General features: G+C 50.1%; 1 protein-coding gene and 1 long non-coding RNA gene across 9 annotated transcripts in view; one reads left to right on the top strand and one right to left on the bottom strand.

Moving 5' to 3' along the window:
* LOC310830292 overlaps positions 1-17932 on the top strand; it is a 313780-nt gene that overhangs the window by 257047 nt on the left and 38801 nt on the right. The window lies entirely within an intron of this gene.
* LOC310829905 (transcription initiation factor TFIID subunit 1) overlaps positions 1-17932 on the bottom strand; it is a 50042-nt gene that overhangs the window by 3648 nt on the left and 28462 nt on the right. For 4 of the 8 annotated variants that reach the window (XM_083708924.1, XM_083708926.1, XM_083708925.1 and 1 more), the window contains exons 24-38: positions 17184-17397; positions 16440-16605; positions 14361-14572; positions 12276-12384; positions 11944-12042; positions 10882-11059; positions 8275-8342; positions 7917-8039; positions 6152-6244; positions 5051-5135; positions 3075-3142; positions 2866-2982; positions 2098-2223; positions 832-930; positions 459-606 (exon numbers count right to left, since the gene is read on the bottom strand). In XM_083708924.1, the coding sequence (XP_083565050.1) occupies positions 459-606; positions 832-930; positions 2098-2223; positions 2866-2982; positions 3075-3142; positions 5051-5135; positions 6152-6244; positions 7917-8039; positions 8275-8342; positions 10882-11059; positions 11944-12042; positions 12276-12384; positions 14361-14572; positions 16440-16605; positions 17184-17397 (1905 nt within the window). The remainder of the gene's footprint in view (positions 1-458; positions 607-831; positions 931-2097; positions 2224-2865; positions 2983-3074; positions 3143-5050; positions 5136-6151; positions 6245-7916; positions 8040-8274; positions 8343-10881; positions 11060-11943; positions 12043-12275; positions 12385-14360; positions 14573-16439; positions 16606-17183; positions 17398-17932) is intronic. The other 4 variants (XM_083708928.1, XM_083708930.1, XM_083708929.1 and 1 more) reach the window with 1 other exon arrangement.

Below are 17932 nucleotides of genomic sequence, written 5' to 3'. Positions count from 1 at the left end.
AAGAAGCCCCCCACCAGCACAGCAAGTAGGCTCAGGATATATAGAGAGATAGGGATGCGGGTGGCACTGTGGGTTAAACCACAGAGCCTCTTGGGCTTGCCGATCAGAAGGTCGGCGGTTTGAATCCCTGCAACAGGGTGAGATCCCGTTGCTCGGTCCCTGCTCCTGCCAACCTAGCAGTTCGAAAGCACGTCAAAGTGCAAGTAGATAAATAGGTACCACTCCGGCGGGAAGGTAAACGGCGTTTCCGTGCACTGCTCTGGTTCGCCAGACACGGCTTAGTCATGCTGGCCACATGACCCGGAAACTGTAAGCCGGCTTCCTCGGCCAATAAAGATGAGCGCCGCAAACCCAGAGTCGGCCACGACTGGACCTAATGGTCAGGGGTCCCTTTACCTTTATATAGAGATGGACCCATCACCTGACTTCACCCTGCTGTGTAAAGAGGGACAACTTACACATGAAAGGGTTGTCGCCTTCCTCATCGCTGCCGTCGTCATCCTCTCCGTCTGACATGAGCAAGTCCTCATAAAGGACGCTGGCCTGAGGCTGCTGCGCCGAGCCTTCTTCCTCGTCGGCCAGGTCTCCATCGCCATCTTCCACTTCCTGTCAGGGCAGAACAGCCGGTGGTTAAAAGAGAGAGAGAGAGAGAGAGACGGGAGAGAGCCGCGGACGTCCCTCACCGGCAAGGCCGTCTCTTTCTAAAGAACAACAATGGGCCCTGGTTTGTGTTTCCAACCACTGCTACCGACGTCCCTCAGAAGGGGCCCTGAGCTGCCGCAGCTTCTGAAGTTCAACCCACAAACTAGGGATGGGATCAAAGATACTCACTGGGGCTGGAGTCTTAGGTTTCCCATCCTCATCCTCATCAAACCCTTCAATATCTACGTCAGAGTCTTCCTCGCCCAGCCTACCTCGGCCCTGCCGCATCTGAGTGGGGAACAGAGACAACACGGTTGAGGAAGGGAACAGGCACTCGGGAGCAGGCCGCAGCCGAGGGGAAAGACCCGCCCGGGACTTGCGGCACTTCCCTAAGCTCTTGATTCTGAAATGCCTTCCTACGCTTCCCCCACGGCTTCGCACCTCCAGGGTATCAAGCCAAGTCACAAAAGCCTACAAGCGCAAAGGGCCTCTTAAGATGCTGGCGGAGAGCATTTCCTTTCCTCCACTGCCCTCTCTCTCCCCAAGAGCAGAGAGCTACCTTCCTGCAACGGCAGAAACACATTTCGCAGGGGAACCGGGGTTCAAAACCCACAGCTGCTAACTTGATACCCCGCTTCTGCCATGCCGGCGCATCCTCCGGTAAATGGGTGAAGACAGTTCTGTCACAGCCCTGAACTTTTCTGCAACGTATGATTTTGTGTTTACACAGCCCCTTGCCCTTTTCTTTTCCCTCCTGCTACAAATCACGCATTTAGGCCCAACGAATTAAAAAACCTGCACAAAACGTATTTATCCCGAGTTAAATCGCCCAGAGCATGTGTCCTATCCCTTATCTCCAATAAATCCCTCTTCCCCTATTTGCCTACAATACAGGCATCGTGCGATAGGAACCTCCACAATATAAATCCTCCTGCAGATTTGTGGCATGCCGAGTTCTTACGCTCCACTAAAACTAGAGGAGGACTAGCCACCTGGTATTGCTGTAGCATATTGGTGCTCAGCCCAGAAGGGCTGTTGGCTTTATGAACTGCTTTGACACAGTTTCCGCTTGAAAAGGATAAGGGCTAAACAGTGGCCCTTCTACGCCATGTGAACCATTGGCTTTTATTTTATCCACTCTCTGTGTCCATTCATAAAATAAGAATATCAAACCCTTTCCCAAGGCATCTTGGAGCTAATGGGCTTCCTCCTCCACAAGTCCCAGCTATTCTGGTTTTTATTGAAAATCTTTACAACAAAGCCTCCTCCCACAGCTCTGTCCCCATTTCTTCGACCAGGAATTAACTATGATGCCAAATTATACCCATCTTGATACCGCATGCCCTGTTGCATAATTTTCGTGCGGCTTCTGCCACAGGGAAAGCTATAAGCCCTCTCTCCCCTGCCTTTCCCAATATATATATTTTGCCCTCTTTGCTTCCAGACTTTTCTGACCTGTATTCCCTGCTTCTCAGGGGTGGTTGTGGGAATATCCAAAGCAGACAGAATGCTCTCATCTTGGTAGACCGATGCATCGTGGGACATGCTGAGAGAAGTGTTGGTGTCATACAGATCTGGCGGCTGGAGTACGTGTGAAAAGAAGAAATCAGAATTTCTTAGCCGTTTGGTAATGGCTCCTGCCCTCCTTTACTGACTGTGGTTCTCTCTCTAATAACTGGCTGGAGATTTCGTCCCTTTCTCACGGGCAAAACCCCAGAAGCAATAGGGAAACGGGTAACAGATTCCAATATGCAACACGCACAGGGGAAGTGTCCAAACGTCAGGCAGGGGATGAAATAGGAGCCTACTGCTATGGAAGCGGGTATTGTGGGATTGTATGCTATCTGACTCCAGATACAAAAAGCTTATATGGAGTTCAGTAGAAGGAAAGAGACAGCAGCAACCCTTGTCAGGAGGAAAAGAGGGCAGAATAGAGAGGACAAAAGGAGGATGGGGCAATTGACTCAACTTGCAATGCACTGTCTGTTGGTCTAAGATGCTGGAGAGAACTGGTCTACCTGAACAACAGTCTCTCCCAAAGGCTCCTTCCCAGCCAGATGCCTCCCGGTGCTACTAGGCCAACCCTGTGGCTCAGAAATCTAATAAAACAAACCCTTTCCACAAGCGTGTGCAATCTTCTGCTGCAGCCCCACCCCATGCTAGGGCCATAGCATTTGAGAACAGATGGGGGTCCTGGGAAAAAGCTTTGGTGGGGAGCCTCACCTGGGGAGTGTAAGGCCCAGGGGTCATCGGGTCAAGGCTTTCCAGATCTGCCTCCTCTAAGGCTGCTTCTTTGGCAGTGCAGATATCCCTCTCGAGCTGGGTCAGGTGCTCATCATACTGAAGGAGCGAACAGAGAGAGAGAAGCATTTGCAGAGGCTGTCGAGAATTCAAAGCGGTCCTTGGCAGGCTCAGCTTGCTGGGCCACTTACCTCTGCCAGCGTCTGGTAGCAGATGTTCACAATCTCCTGAGCTGTTTTGGTGTATTGGCTGTCAGGCCCTGAAATGGGGGAAAACAAAGTAACAAACCACATCTCCTTAGTGCTGACCCGCTGATACCTGAGCTCAGGAGAAAGCCACTACAGAGGTGCCCCGCAAGACGAATGCCTCGCAAGACGGAAACCCGCTAGACGAAAGGGTTTTCCGTTTTGGAGGTGCTTCGCAAAACGAATTTCCTATGGGCTTGCTTCGCAAGACGAAAATGTCTTGCGAGTTCCTGCGGGGTTTTTTCCCTTCCCCCCCCTTTTTCCCAAGCCACTAAGCTGCTTATCAGCTGATCCGCTAAACCGCTTATCAGCTGATCCGCTAAGCCGCTTATCAGCTGATCCACTAAGCCCACTAAGCCGCTAATAGCGCTAAGCCGCTAACAGCCGTGCTTCACAAGACAAAAAAACCACAAGACGAAGAGACTCGCGGAACGGATTCTTTTCGTCTTGCGAGGCACCACTGTAGTTCCATGTGGCCCTCTTCATTTCAAGGAAGCAGAGATCCAGGTAAGTGCTGCTTTTGAGATACAGTCATACCTCGGGTTAAAGTCGCTTCAGGTTGAGCGTTTTCGGGTTGTGCTCTGCAACAACCCGGAAGTAACAGAACGCGTTGCTTCTGGGTTTCGCTGACACTCAAAATGACATCACGCACATGCGCAGACGCAGCGAATCGTGACCCGTGCAGACGCGGGTTGCGTTCGCTTCAGGATGCAAATGGGGCTCCAGAACGGATCCCGTCCGCATCCACAGGTACCACTGTACTCACCCAGAGCTTTCCAAAGCTTTGCCAGTGTGCAACTGTGGCAACTGAGAGTGATATCTTTCAAGGACTCTTTTCCTGGAAAGCTGCTTGTCTCAGCCAGCCAGCCAGCCAGCCAACATTTACAAAATTTCCTTGAGCTCTGGCCCCGTAGGACTCCTGAATCTGCCCTGCCCCACAGCATGCTTAAATAGCCCTTGGGATTTAAGTAAAACCAGTCCCCTCTTCCAGGGGCAGCTAGGGTTTCTTGGTTTTCTTGCTAATCTTCCAGGGATGGTTTGCCTGTAGTGGATGTGGTCTTTTGCACACTCTTGCACACACACCAGGCATGCAGCTGCTGCCAACAGCTGGATGGAAGGGGTTATCTCCCCTCTTCCCATACATCAAATTACCGTATTTTTCGCCCTATAGGACGCACTTTTTCCCCTCCAAAAATGAAGGGGAAATGTGTGTGCGTCCTATGGGGCGAATGCAGGCTTTCGCTGAAGCCTGGAGAGTAAGAGGGGTCGGTGCGTACCGACCCCTCTTGCTCTCCAGGCTTCAGGAAGCTATCCACAAGCCTTGCAAGCCCGGTGGGAGTTCCCGTGGGCTCGCAAGGCTTGCGGATAGCAGCCTGTTCTGGGGGCTGGGGTCAGCGGAAGCTCGGGCTTCCCCCGCCCCAGCCCCGTGGCTGGGGGGGTAATAATTTTTTTTTATTCATTTCCCCCTCCCCCCCAAAAACGAGGTGTGCCCTATGGGCCAGTGCGCCCTATAGGGCGAAAAATACGGTACCAATCACTGGGCTGAGTGAAGGGAGTTAGAGCTTTCCGCCTCCCCAGCTTTTGCTACCGTCACCAAAATTGATGGGATCTTGGAGGACGGAAAAATACATTGAAGACAGATTAGAGCCCCGAGGCTTTGGAATAAGTTATCCCTCCTCTGTCCTGTTTGTGCCTACTCACAGAATAGGATTGGGCCCCAGGAGCGAAAGAAGCGTAACAGGAAAGCGCCCAGAAGGAAGAAGCAACATTCATCAAGGGAGCCAGCCACGTTTTAGGAAAAGAGACTTATTCATGTCTTCATGAGCAGATGTGGTGTCAGGCTCAACTCTCGCCCTGAAAACTCTCGACAAACATGCGTCAACGGGCTACATGTGCGGCACAGAGCTAAAGGGGTCGCTCACCGTTGTATCTGATGCTGTTGGCAAGGATCAGGTTCACGTCATCCAGAAAGACTTCTCGGTTCTGGTATATGTGTTTGGAAATATTCTAGAATGAACAGAGAGGAGGCAAGGCAGGAGTGTAGCACTTTAAGGAGTCCGTGTGAAGTCTTGCAAAATGTCTTTTACTCCTCCGGACCAACTAGGGCCCACTTCCTTCCTCACGACCCGTTGTAGGATCTCAGCATTCTGGGGGTTCCTTTCAAATGTGAAGCTGCTGCTTCCCATCACACACCCCCACCCCCGCTCAACAGGACCCAAGCCAGAGTTATCCAAAGGCAGCAGATGTCTCCGGCTTATTTATTTCTCCTCATGACTTTTTTGGCCCCCAAATCAGCAGCTGGTGGCTGAGGTTAAGGAAACAGAATTACAGTGGTACCTTGGTACTCAAACAACCTGGAACCCAAACACTGCAAACCCAGAAGTGTTCCGGTTTGCAAACTTTTTCGGAAGCAGAATGTGCTCCGTTGTGAGTGTTACGCTTCCAATCTGAGTACCACACTTCCATTTTGAGTGTTACGCTGGGGTCTGTCTGTTTTTGTTATAGATTTTGCGTTTTTGTGGCTCTTTTTTTTTGTTTTTGTGGCTGTGTGGAACCCAGTTCAGCTACTGAGTGACTGATTGTGTGACTGCAGTGCATTGTTAATTGCTTTCATTTTATGGATTAATGGTCCCATTAAATAGTAAAATTCATGTTAAGTTGCTGTTTTAGGGGTTGCTTTTAAAAGCCTGGAACGGATTAATCCATTTTGCATTACTTTCTATGGGAAAGCGCGCCTTGGTTTTGGAACGCTTTGGTTTTGGAACGGACTTCCGGAATGGATTAAGTTGGAGAACCAAGGTACCACTGTACTTCGCCCTCAGCCCATATATTTCCATACTGAGTTTCTCATCTAAGATTTAAAATACAGCCAGGCAGCCAGCTGGGGCCTTTGCTTCGCTGCTAAGGGTTTGTTTACCTTATTCGACAAAACTTATCTGGTGGTGCTCAGTCGTAAGAGAACCTCTAAGTGGTTTACAAAAGGCAGTTTTGAGAAGCTGCCAACATAAAAGCATAGTACGCACCTTCCGGATTGTCTCTAGGTCCATTGGGCTGACAATAACTTTGTAATAATCTGGCACGAATTTCTTGTTTACAGGATGGTGGAAAGGCCAAGACTGCAAGCGACAAGAGGGCAAGAGAGATGATGAGCAAGCCGCTCTTGCAGAGTGAACTACATCCAGTTCAGGAAGCCCGCAATTAACGCAGGATCTGTGTTACAGGAATCACCCCCGAAGCCAAAATCACATACAGTCAGAACACACGGGATGCAATGGTGAGTAGGGCTACACAAGCCTTTTTTCCTGAATGCCCACCCCCTTTTAGTTTATGGGTTGTTGTTTTTTAATTGCCAAGCGCATAAAAGTCAAATGCACAGAAATTAAATAGGCACAAGCTGTGGGCTTCATGCATCTTCAGGAGACACTGGAAGGCTTTTGCAAAATACCAAGCTGAACCTAAAAGAATCGTTCCATTTTCTGCACCTGCCACCAAATCCCAAATCCTGTGGTGGTTTGCTGGCAGTCTGCTAACACCCTTTTAACCAAACCCAAGTAAATACAGGGATAAGAATACTCCAGACTTTTTGGCCTAGAGGAAAGGCAAGGAAGAGGTAGCATGATAGAAATATATATATATATATATATATATATATATATATATATATATAAAAGGAAATAAAACAGGCTTCCTCAACCTTGGCCTTCCAGCTGTTTTTGGCCTACAACACTCATGATCCCTACCTAGAAGGACCAGTGGTCAGGGATGATGGGAACTGTAGTCTCAAAACATCTGGAGGGCTGAGCTTGAGGAAGCCTGAAATAACATTTTGCACAGTGTGTAGAAATGTGGATAGAAAAGGGGCTTTCTCCCTCTCTCATAGCTCTAGGGCATTGAGTGAAGATGAATGGTAGAAGAAAAGGCAAAAGGTAAAGGACCCTGGGATGGTTAAGTCCAGTCAAAGGTGACTCTGGGGTTGCGGCGCTCATCTCACTTTCAGGCCGAGGGAGCCGGCGTTTGTCCACAGACAGCTTCCTGGGTCAAGTGGCCGGCAGGACTAAACCGTTTCTGGCACAACGGGACACCACAGCGGAAAGCAGAGCGCATGAAAACACCATTGCATGAAAGTACTTCTACAGGAAGCATGTACAGTGGTGCCTCGCAAGACGAAAAGAATCCGTTCTGCGAGTTTCTTCGTCTAGCGGTTTTTTCGTCTTGCGAAGCAAGCCCATTGACGGCTTAGCGGATTAGCGCTATTAGCGCTATTAGCGGCTTAGAAAAGGGGGGGAAGGGGGGGAAACCGCAGGAACTCGCAAGACATTTTCGTCTTGCGAAGCAAGCCCATAGGAAATTCGTTTTGCGAAGCACCTCCAAAACGGAAAACTCTTTCGTCTTGCGAGGCATTCGTCTTGCGGGGCACCACTGTAGTTGGAACGTGCTCTCACAGGAGACAGAGATGGCCACCAGGCCTTTAAAAAGAATTAGACAAACTCATAGGGGAGAGGGCTATTGATGGCTGCTAGCCAGTGGCGTAGCGTGGGTTGTCAGCACCCGGGGCAAGGCAAATAATTTGTGCCCCCTAACCCGTGGATTTGCGCCATCTAACCCTAACCCCCGGATGTTGTGCCCGGTGCAGCTGCCCCCACCCCCTGCACCCCCCACGCTACGCCACTGCTGCTAGCCAGGATGGCTATGCTCTGCCTTCCAGAGCTGGAGGCACCAATGCATCTGAATGCCACTGGCTAGAAACCACAGAAGGGAACCACCACAATATGCCAGGGGCAGACCCACATCAGGAACAGCCATCATCTTCTGGGTGACAATGTTGTCCAGAATGAAGGAGAAGGCCACTTGGTCGTCATCATCCAGCAGGGGGTTAATTGCCTTTTCCAAACGAGCCAGTTTATCTTCCTTCTGAAAAGGCACAAAAATACAGAAATGAGCACAGATTCACAGCATACTCCTTTATAACACCCCCCCCCTAAAAAAATCAGCTGTACACTAGAAAGGACCACAGCTCACTCCTTGTCATTTCCAGGTAGAACCGGAAATGTCTCCCTCTGGAAAGTGGCTTTCACTGTGAGCAGTCCTGCGTTGGTTGCAAAGCCACAAGCAATCCCTGCCTCCCTCCCTCCACACCCTGACTTGCCTCTTTTAATTTTTGGTCACAGAGGTCCAGCATCGACTGAGAGATCTGGGTCAAGGAGTGCTTTGGGCCTGCAAACACATGGAATCAAAAAATTTAAGGCCATATATATATATATATATATATATATATATATATATAATCAGCCCTGAGTGCTCACTGGAAGGACAGATCCTGAAGCTGAGGCTCCAATACTTTGGCCACCTCCTGAGAAGAGAAGACTCCCTGGAAAAGACCCTGATGTTGGGAAAGATGGAGGGCACAAGGAGAAGGGGACGACAAAGGACAAGATGGTTGGACAGTGTTCTCGAAGCTACCAGCATGAGTTTGACCAAACTGCGGGAGGCAGTGGAAGACAGGAGTGCCTGGCGTGTTCTGGTCCATGGGGTCACGAAGAGTTGGACACGACTAAACAACAACTATATATATATATATATATATATATATATATATATATATATATATATGCTTTCGTAGATTTTCACGGGTACAGGAATGCAGGTTTTGGTGTCCTCGGGTGTCTTCCCGTGTAAAAGTTGGGGTGTCTAGGCGACGTTTCGACGAGGTCTCACTCGTCATCTTCAGGCTGGTGCTTTCGGCTTCCCGCTCTGTTCCAGTAACAAGAAGCCGAAAGCACCAGCCTGAAGATGACGAGTGAGACCTCGTCGAAACGTCGCCTAGACACCCCAACTTTTACACGGGAAGACACCCGAGGACACCAAAACCTGCATATATATATATATATATATATATATAATGTAACACGTTCATAAATGTACCAACCAAGCGCATACATAGATGTGTGGACCACATGTCTGGAGCAGCACAGGAGGACCGCCCTGAAGCCATTTTGACTCCCAAACCGACCAAATGTTTTCTCTGCAAGGAGGCAGGGGGTGGGGGAGCCTTCCCATTGTTTCAGGAATCGGGTAATCACCATCTCAAAGGAATGGGCAGACTACCAGGAAAGGGAATCAGATAAGGCATTATCAGATAACTTGGCAGACAGGAAAAACAACAACAACATTCGAATTTCTGTTGCAGACCGCCTTTTCTGTGATGTAGGTATGATGTTTGTGGGGGGTGCTCTTGGGTTACACCCCTTCTGTGATGTATGTTGTATGGAGGGGTGGTCTTGAGCTCCAGGGCAGGGAATTTAAAATATCTATATAAGGGCAGGCACACCTTGGTTCTGGGTCCTTCTCCTGCATGTGATGGGAGCACCCTGTTGCAACAGTTCAATAAAGATCAGGCTTAGGCTTACTAGCTGCTTTGCTTCTCAATATTCTCTGGTTGGCCTCTGTTATTTTCTCCGACCGATGGAGTACCTACAAAGGACTCTTGTGTCCCCCGTAAGGGAATAAGGGCAGATTTTTATTACCCACAAAACAGAAACATTTATTGTGGGATGCCGCTGTTGCGAGCTGCCTTGAGAACCTTGCTAGGTTGAAAGGAGAATCAGAAGTTTAGGATTCCATAGGATTAGGTTAGTCGCATCTCCCAGTGGCACGGAGAGCTAACCCAGACTCATCAAGAGTCTCAGGGAGCAGACTCTCCCCTTTTGCAACCAGCTGGTGTCCCCTACGTGTTTTGGAACTGCAGCTCCCATCAGCCCAAGCCAGTAAGGTCTGGGACTGATGGGAGTTGTAGTCCAAAAGATCTGGGAGGGCATCAGATTGGCAAAGGCCAATCTCTGGTGGGAGGGAGACTGAGAAGCAACAGGCAAAGCAAGCTGCTGGGAGATCACAGAACCAGCGAAAAGGAGCAGGTATCACAGCTCTTCCTAAGCAGTCCAGAAGGACTAGTTCAGTTCTAACTGAAAATCACCCAAGGCAAGGTAGGTGCCGGTCCTGACGATAAATCGGACAAGGAGAGGAAAGGGAATCAGCCACACCGAGAGAAGAGGAAAACCAGGAAGCTGCAGGAAGGAAATATGCTGGAAAGCTACAAATATGTAAATCAAGGAAATAGCTGGACACCTAATGAAGATAGGTAAAAGGTAAAGGTAAAGGGACCCCTGACCATTAAGTCCAGTCGTGACTGACTCTGGGGTTGCAGCGCTCATCTCACTTTATTGGCAGAGGGAGCCGGCATACAGCTTCCGGGTCATGTGGCCAGCATGACTAAGCTTCTTCTGGCGAACCAGAGCAGCGCATGGAAACACCATTTACCTTCCCGCCAGAGTGGTACCTATTTATCTACTTGCACTTTGATGTGCTTTCAAAGTGCTAGGTTGGCAGGAGCTGGGACCGAGCAACAGGAGCTCACCCCATCGCAGGGATTCGAACCGCCGATCTTCTGATCGGCAAGTCCTAGGCTCTGTGGTTTAACCCACAGCGCCACCCGTGTCCCATAATGAAGATAGGACAAGCACTTTAAAGCATAAAATGGGTTATAACATAAAGCAGGTGAGCATCAGAAGGAATTACCTTGGTACCAGACTGCCTTAGAAAATTAAAAGCCACCGTTCGCCTCCTCAGGAAGAGCACCACGTCACTGCCCCAGTTGCCATGACTGGCATTTTAAGGTTGGGACACTTCATGCAAGGAGCTCAGGAGAAGAGAAGTGTTTATTTCATTTTTTAAAAAAAGAAAACTAATTAACCCTCACCATTGTATGTGGCACTGTTCTTCACGATCAGCTCCACCTGCTCCCGGAATTCTTCGCGGGATGGGTAAAGGCGTTTGCGGACGTTTTCTCGCAGGGTCTGCAGGTCCATTGGCTTCGTGATGATCTTGTAATAATCTTTGACGACCTTCCCGTTAACAGGCTGGTGGAAGGGATATGTCTGGGAGAAGCAGAGGAAAAGCCGAAAGGAAGGTGAGCTTCCCTTTTGCACCTTTGCACACCACTTTCCCTTAAGGTATCAGGGCTGGGTAAAGGTAAAGGGACCCCTGACCATTAGGTCCAGTCGTGACCCACTCTGGGGTTGCATGCTCATCTCGCTCTATAGGCCGAGGGAGCTGACGTTTGTCCGCAGACAGCTTCCGGGTCATGTGGCCAGCAGGACTAAGCCGCTTCTGGCGAACCAGAGCAGCGCACGGAAACGCTGTTTACCTTCCTGCCAGAGTGGTACCTATTTATCTACTTGCACTCTGACATGCTTTCGAACTCCTAGGTTGGCAGGAGCAGGGACTGAGCAACGGGAGCTCACCCTGTCGCGGGGATTCGAACTGCCGACCTTCTGATCGGCAAGTCCTAGGCTCTGTGTGGTTTAACCCACAGTGCCACCCGCTGGGTACAGCAACATAAAAGCACTAAAAACCCATTAAAAGCACCGCTCACCAGGCAGAGGGCAGAAAACAGCCCACCTGCCCCCAAAAGGCTACCAGAGCCATTCCAAGCAAGCATCCTCCCTATGAGAAACATTTTACACATTTCACCTTTGAGGGCAGTTGTTTTTCTTACATATTTTGTGTTCTCGTTTTCTACTTTTACGTTGTGAACCACCCTGCAATCTTTGGACGAAGGGCAGTTTGGAAAAGGACACCCTGTAGAAAATCTCCTACAAAACCCTATACAAAAAATCTCATAAATCCAGTTTTCTGTTGTTCACATCCAACCAAGGAGCTGGTCCTCCTGATATCTGGAAGCAAAGAGCCGCCTTGCCTCTGCACACAACATTCAACCAGGAGAGGCCAAAATTAAACCCCGCAGGGAAAGAGGTCTTACATTGGGAAGATCTCGCATCTCATTGATAATGCTTTCCAGGATAGAGGACAGAGTCACCATGGGGTCAGTGCGACGTCGGTGGATGGATTTGTGAGGCCGCTGAAAGAGACAGAAGCGACGCGTTAAAGACCCTTCCAAGGTTTGCACAAAAATCATCGCCAAGCATGCAGCTGGTCTCTGCTCTTTAGGGGACGGATTGCCCTCCAGCTGCGGCCAGCTTGCAGCCTACTGGCCCTCTGACCAAGGCTTGAAGCAAGTCCTTGTCCCTGCAACTGTCTCCCAGGCAGACCGTGGGCAGGGGGAAGGAGCACGAGTCTCAGGGAAGGGCTCACGTTCAAGTAGTCGCAATGAACTGTGGTCCCGACGCGCCGTTTCTTCTTCGGTGGAAGCTGCTGTTTCGGGAACTTCAGCACTAAAGACTTCCTGCGAACTTCATCCGCGCTGCAGGGAGAGAGGAGAGAGACGCGAGCTGTAGCTTGCAGCTCCTCTTCCTTTGGTGCGTCTAGCCGCCACTCTGGGAGGGACTGAGTCAACCACAAAGAGCACAGCAAGAAGCCCGTTTACTCTTTCAGTGGGTCTAGTCTGGGGTCAAAGGAGCTGTAAGTTGAAGACCTGTAACCCCACCACAGGTCAGCTTACAAAGCTGCCTGCTGTATCCTTAAGGTGCTACCAATTCTACCTTGTGCGTCAGTTGCTGCTCCCCCTGAAGCCTGGAGAGCGAGAGGGGTCGGTGTGCATCAACCCCTCTCGCTCTCCAGGCTTCAGCGAAAGCAATGCGTAGCCTCCGGAGCCCGGAGAGAGCACTCCCTCTGCGCTTTGGAGGCTTCGCACTGCTTTCGCTGAAGCCAAGGATCCTGCATTTGCCCCATAGGACACACAAACATTTCCCCTTCATTTTTGGAGGGGGAAAAGTGCGTCCTATAGAGCGAAAAATACGGTATGTTATTTTATGGATGTTTGGGACTCTTTTTACTTGACCTTGCTGGTTAACTGCCTTGCACTCTGTGCAATGGGTGGTATGTGAGCCATCTCTTCAATTATCCAATGGCCTTCTCTTTTTGGGAACAGCCTTGCCAAACAGATCCATGAGGCATCTTCGCTAATGATCTTTGCGCAACGGCATTTCTTTTCTGCCACACTCCTGACTGGCGGGTCACACCATTTCATGGTTTTACCGTTTATGGATTCATTGCTGAGTAAAACGTTTGAGCTAGATCAGGCATAGGCAAACTCGACCCTCCAGGTGTTTTTGGCCTACAACTCCCATGATCCCTAGCTAACAGGACCTGTGGTCAGGGATGATGGGAACTGTAGTCCCAAAACATCCGGAGGGCTGAGTTTGCCTATGCCTGAGCTGGATGATCTAAAAGACCTCTTCTGACTAAGTACTACTTGGAGCAGATCCACTAAAATTAACAAGCCTAAGTTAGGCATATTCATTCTTTGGGTCTGCTCTGGATTATGATGAACACAGGACACAACCCTGTTATTCTATTTAGGGTGGTTACCTGCGTGCCCAAAAGGGTGCCAGAAAGAAGCAGGGCAGATGCAGAGCGGGGAAATCCCCACTTACTGCAAAGGAACCCCTGGGTAAGTGGCTTCCGCAGGGGAGCCGCAGAAAGAATGTGACTGGTCAAGGGAGATGTGGACTCAAAAAGGTTAAAAACCACTGGCATAGGGGAAAGTTTTTGCTCCTCTCTGGTAACAGTAGAAATTGTGGCCATTCAATGAATCTGAATGGTGGAAGATTTGGCATTTATTCCTGCAATGCATAGTGAAACTATGGAACTTGCTCACACAGGAGACCATATGACGGTGATGCTCTGTCAATGGCTACCAACCACAATGGCTATGACCAGTAATGCTTCTGAATAAAAGGTAAGGTAAAGGGACCCCTGACCATTAGGTCCAGTCGTGACCAACTCTGGGGTTGCAGCGCCCTTCTCACTTTAGTGGCCGAGGGAGCCGGCGTTTGTCCGCAGACAGCTTGCAGGTCATGTGGCCAGCATGACTAAGCCGCTTCTGGCGAACCAGAGCAGCGCACGGAAACACCGCTTACCTTCCCGCCGGAGTGGTACCTATTTATCTACTTGCACTTTGACGTGCTTTCAAACTGCTAGGTTGGCAGGAGCAGGGACAGAGCAATGGGAGCTCACCCCGTCGCGGCGATTGGAACCGCCGACCTTCTGATCGGCAAGTCCTAGGCTCTGTGGTTTAACCCACAGCGCCACCCGCGTCCCCTATGCTTCTGAATGCTAGTTGCTAAAGATCAGAGGAGGAGAGAAGTGCTCTTGCGCTCGGGGACTTCCCACAGATTTTTGGGTCCCCACTGTGAGATTAGGATGCTGGACTAGATGGGCCATGGCCCTGATCCGGCAGACTCCCCTATCTTTGAGATGATGCCGAGTGCCTCTCACCTCTCGATGAGCTGCTTCCCCAAGACGATCTTGGTCCCCTCCACTTTGATCAGCTCCTCATTATCGTTGGGGATGACGGTCTTCTCCAGCTCCTCCTCCTGCTCCTCCGTCATGGCAACGGGGTTGGAGGGTGGAGCGTTGGTTTGGTAGTAGAGGGGGCAGAATTTGTTGGTCCGCATGTGGCCAATGGCACCGCAAGCGCCACACTTTAACTGCAAGCGAAAGCAAAAGGGTGAAAGCTTGGCCCCAGGAGCAAAAAAAAAGGAGGGGGGATTTCTCAAGAGACACAGGCAAGGCTTTCATCAACTGCACCACCAGCAACACAGAAGCAGCTTAAAGCTAAATTGTGTACATACAGTGGTACCCCGCAAGACGAACGCCTCGGAAGACGAAAACTCGCTAGACGAAGGAGATTTTCGTTTTCTTAGCCGCTTTGCAAGACGCATTTCCCTATGGGCTTGCTTCGCAAAACGAAGCTTGCCCCGCAAGCTCCGGGGATAGCGGGGAAGCGCTATCTGGACCTCTTTTGAAGCAAGGGGCGGCGGGTCGAAGATCGCTTCTCCCCGTTGCCAGCCCCGCAATCTCCGGGGACAAGTGCGCCTTCCCCTCTGTCCCCAGACCCCTTTTGAACCAAGGGGCGGCAACGGGGAGAAGTGATTCTCCCCGCTGCCCCTTCCCTTGCTTTAAAACAGGTCCGCGCACCTTCCCCTCTGTCCCCGGAGATTGCGGGGCAGGCAACGGGGAGAAGCAATCTTCTCCCTGCTGCCCCTTGCTTTAAAACAGGTCCGAGGACAGAGGGGAAGGCGTGCGACACTTCCCCTCTGTCCCCGGATGGTCTCCATAGGAACGCATTGATTGATTTTCAATGCATTCCTATGGGAAACCGTGCTTCGCAAGACGAAAAACTCGCAAGAAGAAAAAACTTGCGGAACGAATTAATTTCGTCTTGCGAGGCACCACTGTACTAAGTTGCATAGCTAAACTGTGTACATACTAAGTTGCATAGCTGCAGAATCCAGATTTAGGGGGAAGAAATCCCAGATAGGTAGCCATGTAGCTTAAAAAATTAAAGAGTCCTGCAGCACACTTAAAGACTAACCAATTTATTATGCTGTCATCTTTTGTGGATTCAAGCTCACCCTGTCAGTGGCATGGAGTTCTTAGCTGGAAGGTAGATAAAGGAGAGGCTTTTTAAGGTGGGAGCTGAATGGCAAGGAGATGCAAAAAAGCTCTGTGATAAACTGGAGTTGAAACTTATTAAAATTTCTGCTTACTGCCAACTTTCACCTAATGCTTCTGACAAAGGGGGTTTGAGCCCACAAATTTTTATGCCTTAATAAAATGTGTTAGTCTTTAAGGTGCCACAGGACTCTAATTTTTTTTTTTTTTAAGCTGCATGGCTACCACTCTGGGATTATTTAAAAAAAAAGAAAGGATTATGCAGCTATGCAATCTAAATTCAGCAAAGTCTCTCAACAGCAACTGAATTAAACTGGGCTACATGTTTTCTTCCTTGCAGAATTTATTCTGCTTCTTCTAGATATTGAGGAGAGGACAACAGGATAGCACCCCCAAGCACCACCTGCTAAGGCCCGCACTCTGGTTTCTGAGATGCTGCCACTCATGCTTACTTTTCTTCCACAAACACAACAGCTAGTTAAGGTAAAGGGACCCCTGACCATTAGGTCCAGTCGCAGACGACTCTGGGGTTGCGGCGCTCATCTCGCTTTATTGGCCGAGGGAGACGCCGTACAGCTTCCGGGTCATGTGGCCAGCATGACTACGCCGCTTCTGGCGAACCAGAGCAGCGCACAGAAACGCCGTTTACCTTCCCGCCGGAGTGGTACCTATTTATCTACTTGCACTTTGACGTGCTTTCAAACTGCTAGGTTGGCAGGAGCAGGGACTGAGCAATGGGAGCTCACCCTGTCGCGGGGATTCGAACCGCCGACCTTCTGATCGGCAAGTCCTAAGCTCTGTGGTTTAACCCACAGCGCCACCTGCGTCCCTATTTTAAAATTTAAAGACCACAAGAGAAGGAGCCGGAGGCAGCCAAAGTTTCCAAGGGAGACAGCTTACCTTAAGGTCTGTCCGCTCCTTCATCTTCTTGGGCTTCTTCTCAGGAGGACCCTTCAGCTTCTCCTTCTCTTGGTTTCGTTTGAGCCGCCGCAGCTGCTCCTGGATCCGGCGCCTCTCTTTCCGCATCTCCTCCCGGTGCTGCTCGTCAAAGAGGGCAAACTTCCGGCTGGAAACACAAAGGCGAGGGACTTTGATGTTGCAGGACTCAAACTCCCATCGCCCCAGACAATTGGCTCTGCAGGCAAGCCCTGATGGGAGCTGTGTATAGCCAGCAGCTTCCAGATGACCACAGGTTCCCCTGGCCTAATGGTAGGGCTGGCCACTAAGCATTAAAGCACACTAGGCATATGGGCTTTTCAGATGATGCTGGACTGCAGCTCCTATCATCCTTGACCACTGGCTATGCCAGCTAGGGCTGATGGGATTTGGAGTCCAACAACATCTGATGGGGCCACAGGTTCCTCCCCTCTGGAATACAACGTTGGCTGCTGCTCATTCACTCTGCCTGACTCCTTGTGTTAGTTCCATATTTTCTTATTTGCTATATCCCGCCCATGTGTACTTTAAAATATGTTTTTCCACGTAGAAAAAGGCACGAAGGCAGGATGCAACTTTTTTTAAAGGAACAAATATAAACATACTGTACATTTTCTGGCCTCTCGCCGCTCTCCTTTGGCAAGGAGATTCCCACCCTACCAGCATGTCACTCCCAAGAGTAAAGCAGCGTCTCTGGAATGCCCTCACATGAACTCGTCGTCCTTGGTTGTCCGTATCCTGCTGTAGGCATCGATGACTGCGGGCTTGCGGACCGTCTCGCACCTCACGTACTCCTTCCCGTCCTCGTCGCGGAAAGTGCGGTAGATTTTCAAGCGGCGGCCCGTGGCGGAGGAGTTCAGGCTGGTCACAGAAGCTGTGTCGTCATCTTTGTGAGACCCTCCCAGGCTGCCAGGGGTGGAGGCTGCAAGGAAAAACACGTCCTGCATTGTCAAGGGGACAAGCCAAGGCTGTGAACTCTCCATGCGGAAACCGAAATGCCTAGTGTCTCCAATATCCAATGGGAAGGGGCAAAGGCAGGTCTCGGGACTGGACGTTTAGGAGAGAGAACATAGAAACTGCCAAACCCCCCCCATTAAACCATGCACCTTTTAAGCAATGTGCACCCTAGGAGAGCACCTTCAGGAAGCTCTCATGCCCACTTCTGTTCCCACTATCCAAGTTCCCTTTCTCTGTAAGCCTTAAATACCCCAAGACCTAAATACTATGTCCCTCATACACTGCCCACCATCTGAAGGAGCCCTCTGGACTATCCCAGTGTTATGTGGCATTTGTTTACTTTCTCTGTGTACACACACATGCACAAAAGAGAGAGAGAGAGCACTATACAGTGGTACCTCGGGTTATATACGCTTCAGGTTACAGACTCCGCTAACCCAGAAATAGTACCTTGGGCTAAGAACTTTGGTTCAGGATGAGAGCAGAAATCGGGCTCCAGT

This window comes from Podarcis gaigeae, assembly GCF_964106915.1.
Source record: "Podarcis gaigeae genome assembly, chromosome: 13".
Classification (NCBI taxonomy): Eukaryota; Metazoa; Chordata; class Lepidosauria; order Squamata; family Lacertidae; genus Podarcis; species Podarcis gaigeae.
The sequence above is the reverse complement of the archived record's forward strand: the minus strand, read 5'-3'. Positions and strand labels throughout refer to the sequence as shown.